Source organism: Boleophthalmus pectinirostris, unplaced genomic scaffold (assembly GCF_026225935.1).
Source record: "Boleophthalmus pectinirostris isolate CB_2022bp ecotype Guang Dong unplaced genomic scaffold, ASM2622593v1 HiC_scaffold_6, whole genome shotgun sequence".
Classification (NCBI taxonomy): domain Eukaryota; kingdom Metazoa; phylum Chordata; class Actinopteri; order Gobiiformes; family Gobiidae; genus Boleophthalmus; species Boleophthalmus pectinirostris.
The window spans coordinates 805,871-812,088 of NW_026571447.1; the positions used below are offsets into that span (position 1 = coordinate 805,871).

General features: G+C 42.2%; 1 protein-coding gene across 1 annotated transcript; it reads left to right on the forward strand.

Annotated features, from left to right (window-relative positions):
- The first annotated feature begins 890 nt into the window (after positions 1 to 890).
- LOC110157903 (oocyte zinc finger protein XlCOF6.1-like) lies at positions 891 to 5,797 on the forward strand. The gene is made up of 3 exons (XM_055164013.1): positions 891 to 1,004; positions 1,704 to 1,738; positions 4,212 to 5,797. Exons 1-3 carry the CDS (start codon positions 937 to 939, stop codon positions 5,375 to 5,377), a joined length of 1,269 nt encoding a protein of 422 aa, XP_055019988.1. The 5' UTR covers positions 891 to 936; the 3' UTR covers positions 5,378 to 5,797.
- The last annotated feature ends 421 nt before the right edge of the window (positions 5,798 to 6,218 follow it).

The following is a 6,218-nucleotide window of genomic DNA, read 5'->3' on the forward strand; positions in this document are numbered from 1 at the left end:
TGACCTAAATGTGTCACATGGATGCAGAGATGCCAGGCGACCATAGCCTTGGTTTTACAGAATTGTTAAAGAGAATAGAGGATTTAAAGAAGATGCCTGGGGTTAGTTCTGGGGGTCCCTTTAATAAAGAAATAAACCTTAAACCTGTTCAACTCTGTCATCGCTTTTGGTGGTTTAGAGTTTCACCTTGAAACAAATGCATTTCTTTTGCCTTTTTAAGCCATCACCAAAGAGATTGTGTAGGCCTTTGAGTGCCTCAAAACCTCTGCACTCAAATCCAGAGTTTTAAATGACTGGACTTGGGTCAGATTTGGTTTGATTAGAGTGAGCAGATTTTCAAAATCAAAAACTGGGACACTCTCGGTTTGTGGTGGTTGGTAATAATAAAATAGTGAACTGAGTGTGTATTTAAGAACAAAAGTCAGTATTCTTTGTGTTTTGGTCGTTTTTAAGCAGCTTTTCTGGATTTTACCAAAAATAATTAACCGTTTATGTCTCTTTTTGCTGTTGGAATGGATCAGATTGATCAAAAATAGGGACACGTGGGACATTTCTTGTATAAAACTGTGACAAATCAATGATTTTGTATAAATCTACAGGGACAGGGGACACAGGCTCAAACCTGGGACTGTCTCGGGGAAATAGGGACGTCTGGTCACTGTTTGCTGTGACTCTTGGTATTTACTTTTATCCTGTGAAGAATGAAACTCTTCCATGTCCGTACAGCAGAGGGCAGCAGTGTGTGTGTGTGTGTGTGTGTGTGTGTGTGTGTGTGTGTGTGTGTGTGTGTGTGTGTGTGTGTGTGTGTGTGTGTGTGTGTGTGTGTGTGTGTGTGTGTGTGTGTGTGTGTGTGTGTGTGTGTGTGTGTGTGTGTGTGTGTGTGTGTGTGTGTGTGATCTTCGTCGGAGTCTTAAAGCGGACAGAGCGCACTGAAACATGGCACAAGTGAAGCTGAAGGAGGAGCCGGAGCCGGAGCCGTGGGAGCCGAACGACGTGAACCACAGGTGAGTTTAGAGTTTAGGGGCTGAACTTTCAAACCGTTCGTGACTTTTATTCATCAGATTCACTTAAATTTTTACTTGACGAGAAAACACAATAAGATAGCACTTTCTCCGCCTTTTGCAGTGATACAACAGAGGGGGGACGAGTGAGATCAGACGGGGGTCGCGATCATACTTCCACCTCCTGGGCTTTGTTTCTCGCTCTAAAATGATCGAAATCTGATCAAAATCTGATGAAAATCTTAAGTGTTTTTGTTGTTAGCCACAATAGCGCCAGCGCGGTCCGTCCCTTTTCTGTTCCGCGGAATCAGTGGCACAAATGAAACGTTCCGCGCTGTTCCATGTTTCATTACAGAAGAATAAATGTGCAAAGTCATATTTTGTATCATTATATTAGATCCTTAACTAAACTACTGCTTGTTATTTAAACAAAACATTTTCTTTTAACTTTAAACATAAAATCTATGTTTAAATATATATATTTAATTTGACATAATCAGCTGAAGTTATAGGTTTATTTTTAAGTACTGTGCATTTAAATCTGTATGCAAATGTGAGAAACAGAGCAATCTCCTGATGATACTAATATGAAGAAAAGTCAATGTTTGTGTACACACTGTAAATAATACAACTAAAGTGTTGAGGAAATGAAGATGTGTGTTCTGGATGTTCTTCTCATGTGTGGTGTGTTTTTTTTCACAGTGCGGTCGCTCAGAGCCCAGAAGACAAACACCAGGGTAAAACTTTATTTTGTACATTCTACACCCAAAATGTCACTGCTGCTGTTTAGAGTCTGAATAATGTGTAGGAGCTTTCATAACTATTTAGACTTTTACAGTCTTTGTGGCATTCAACTGTACTGGAATTCTAACATTGCTATAGATAAATACTTTATTATCCAAAGGAAATTTGTATTTCAGGCAGCATACAATACATAATACAATATCTAAAATAATACATGATACGAATGACTTCCAGAGTGTGTCATGGAGCACGACAGGGACAAGAGCCTGTCCACAAAGGTGTGCTCCTGTCCAGTGTTGGTGCTGTGGAGGGGGTGATGGATCCAGGCTGGAGGATGTGAGACATGTCCGGTTGGTAGTAACTTACCAGAAGACGTTTGGAAACGGATGAGGACTTCCGGTGTAGTTCCTGACACTGGGCATGTGATAAAACCGTGGATTCAACAGCAACTTCTTCACAACCTGCCAAAGCTTTCCACAGGGGGCGGGACTCTAACTGCAGCTTTAGAGGCCGTCCACACGACAGTGTTTTTTGGTCAAAACTGAGAAGTTTGTATTCGTTTTGGCCTTCCGTCCACACGGAGCTGGCGTTTCAGGAGCGTGAAAACTGAATTTTTTGAGAACAGGTTCCAGAGTGGAGAAATCCGAGAACATCGGCGTCGCGTTTTCATGTGGACGAGCAAACTGCAAATGCGTCACGATCCCATCATCACCAGGGTCCTCTAATGCAGCGAAGCATTAAACCGGAACTGGCCTCCACAGACCACAAGAGCGTTGCCAAAATGGGACAGGTGCAGCCCACGGAGCCGCTCCCATCACCCAGCAACCAAGACACGCTGCTAACGCCAATACTAACAACACGCACCACACACGGATCAACAAAGATTATGTTTACACTGAAACGAATCCGTGTATCACTGGATCAGAAATGATCTGCGTCCAGACACGTCATTTCTATGTTTGCAAGTCATCCCTGTCCACACATCTTTGAGCACATTTGTTTATGTTTTACAGAAACAAAACTTAAAAACACATGGCTCATTTACATAAACTAAGCTGTCAAAAAAGATCTCGCTATTTTGCGCTGATGTGGTTCAGCTTCTGTCGGACTAAAGGACACGACTCAGTGGATTATATAGGTTCTTTCTGACTTATGTTGTACTTTTGCAAAACAAAACAGCTGTATTTCTGGGATACATCTGAGAGTGTCACTCACAGGCAGCTGGTTAGAACTGTTGATCTGCCGAACATGACGGAACGCTACAATGACCTCTTTTTTAATTTCTATTAAAATATACAAATTATAATACACAAATTAATATACAGTTTATAAAAGGAAAAAAGAAAATACAGTGGCGTCTAGATGAAGAAAACTGGGCTATTATCTCAGTTTTCCCAGAAACTAGTCGGACTTAGTTGGAGTTCCTGTTGCCAAAGGAGATCATCATCTGCATGTTTCCAAATGTTTTCCGGTTTTGTGGCTTAAGCTTGAACAGAGCCCTTTGTAGCCACAGTTGCCCCTGGACAAACTGCCAGAAGTGAAAGTTCAATGTGATCAAGAGAGTGTGACATCATCACTTTCTCCAATCTGAAAACCACCAGTTCAAATGTACTGTTAAACACAGAAGTCATTTATTCAGCCCACCACAGCTCAAATCTGACAGAGTGCAGAAGAATGACAAAACTAGTGCAATGAAAAAGTGCCCACAGTAAACTTTATTGTTTGATATAGACAGTGTAATTCACCAGTCGTCTTGGAGAGGTTCAACTGGTGGTTTTCAGATTCTAGAACGAGATGATGTCATGCTCCTAGATTGACAAATGTTGAACCTCTTAGTGACTGGACTTTATAACTCCCTGTATTACAACACAAACCTTCACTCTAATAAGATTCATGTTGGTGGCACGGTGGCTTAGTGGTTAGCACTAATGCCTCACAGCAAGAAGGTTCTGGGTTCGATTCCCAAGTCGCCTGGGCCTTTCTGTGTGGAGTTTGCATGTTTCTCCTCGTGTCTGGATGGGTTTCCTCTGGGTGCTCCGGTTTCCCCATCAACCCAAAACATGCTCCAGGTCTCCAGAACAGTTGATAGTCAAGGTCAGTTAAATACAATCAATCAATGAACCTGGCCAAGGACGACAGGTGGAAATGTACAATACATCTCTCCTGTTAAGGTTAATGCAAAAATTGCATAAATAAAATAAAATGTTAGTTGCCCTGATATGTTTAAATTTGACTGGCCTATAAAATGTGATGCCTCTGAACACAGTAATGTAAAGAAGGTTTCAGCAGTGGTCTTCTGGACTCTGTTTTGGGCCCCATCCAGGCACTAGGACTGAAGCCAGTCCAGATGACCACTGGTCAAATCTTGTCCACATAAACTGATAGAATTACCGTGACCGGCGTAGGCGTCGCTGGTGAAGATTTTTCTTTGTGTGAAATGATTTGGATTATTTTGTGTTCTTGCAGGTGTCCAAACTCCAAGTGCTCTGTCTCTGCTCCACGTTAAAGAGGAACCAGAGGAGGTGACCATCAAGCAAGAGACACCTGAGTGTCCAATTCTCCGCGTGATCGTCAAGAGCGAAGACGAGGAAGAGGAGGAGGCGTGTCTGCCTGGAGCCGTGAAAGTAGAGAGCAGGGATGATGAGGAGACGGACGGAGCAGCAGGTTTAGAGGAGCGTTTAGACTCTGAGAGAGGTGAAAACTATGAAAGCTCTTCTGACACTGACGATTCTGAGGACTGGATGCCTGAAAGTACCACGGAGGCGGAGTGTAACGCCACTGAGGCCAGAGGCGGAGCTAAGCAGCACAAATGCTCTGAATGTGAGAAAGTGTTCCAGCACACGGCCAGTTTAAGGCGCCACTCGCTGCAGCACACAGGAGCTCGGCCGTTTAAATGCCCGTTCTGTCAGAAAGAATTCAAACAATCGGGTCATTTAAAAATCCACCTGCGAGTCCACACCGGTGAGAAACCTTTCAGCTGTTCCATATGCGGGAAGACGTTTGCAGAGAAGCGCACGCTCAAATCTCACATCAGAGTGCACACGGGAGAGAAACCTTACAGCTGTACAGTCTGTAACAAACGCTTCACCCAAAACACTCTCAAGATCCACATGAGGACGCACACTGGGGAGAGACCTTTCAGCTGTTCAGAGTGCGGAAAAACATTCACTCTGTTCAAAGTGCTACGGGAGCACCTCGTTGTTCACACCAAAGAGAAACCTTTCGTGTGTTCAGTTTGTGAGAAAACGTTCAGCAGACAAAGTCACCTCAGCTCACACATGTCGACGCACTCCGGGGACAGACCTTTCAGCTGCACAGTTTGTGAGAAATCTTTTTCAAAACAAAGTAACCTGAAGGGCCACATGTTGACTCACTCTGGAGAGAAACCATACAGCTGTTCAGTCTGTGAGAAAACATTTTCACGACAACCAAATCTCACCAGACACATGCTGGTGCACACAGGAGAGAGACCTTTCAGCTGTTCAGAGTGTGAAAAAACCTTTATGAGGCAAAGTCAGCTCAACAAGCATCTGATGACTCACAAAGCTAAGGGAGTGGGGGTCAAAGGTCAGAGTGTGGACCTTAAATGTGCTGAGGCTCAGGGGGTGGCATCATTTCTCCAGACGACTTAAATTAAACTTTTTATGTGTAATTCCTGTCATCATTATATCAGTTTGTATTTAGCGTTTTTAAAATGCACATCTTGAATATTGTGCTTCCCAGTCCCTCTTCATCAAGCCACAATACCCATTTTATATTTGATACATTTCTATTTCATTTTAAAAAAAATGTCATCTTGTGCTGTTAAAGTCACACTTCCAGAGTATTTGGTAATAAACCATCACATAAGTTCTTGTAAAAATGTCTATCTTCAAGCTAAAATAATATTTATGAACGGCTTTTCCTGACCAGAAGAAACGTGAGCCCTGAACAGATCAACTCTGTATTAAACTCTCCTTTTCTTCTCTTCCATTCTGTATTTGAACAGTTTTGCATCTCAGGTTGTGAACATGATTCCATTTGTAAATTAAACTGTGACTTGATCATTTTGACACGAGGTTGTGAGACAAATTTTGTTACCTGTTTTTCTATTGTAAGTAGATCATGATTTTACATTTTGATCTTTTGAAGTGAGAGTATTGATCTAAAATGGCTTCAGAATAGAAACATGTCCACTGACTTTCTGTTTAAACCTGAGGATGTGAAGGCGTTGCTCTTCAGTGATGATTCGCTGTAACAAGGAGCAGATTTTCATTTCATTGCGCCCCCTGCTGATTCATACATTCTATAAACACGTTTAATGCTTTACATTCACATGGGAATAGGAAAGAAAGTGCCATTAAATGCTCAAAAGCATGTTTTTTTTTTTCATGGTGTAGAGTTTGAGTGATTTCCTCAAATTCTTATCAAAACTGACTTTGAAATATTAATATTGTGACAGTACTGCTCACAGCTGGTGGTTTACAAGTCTGA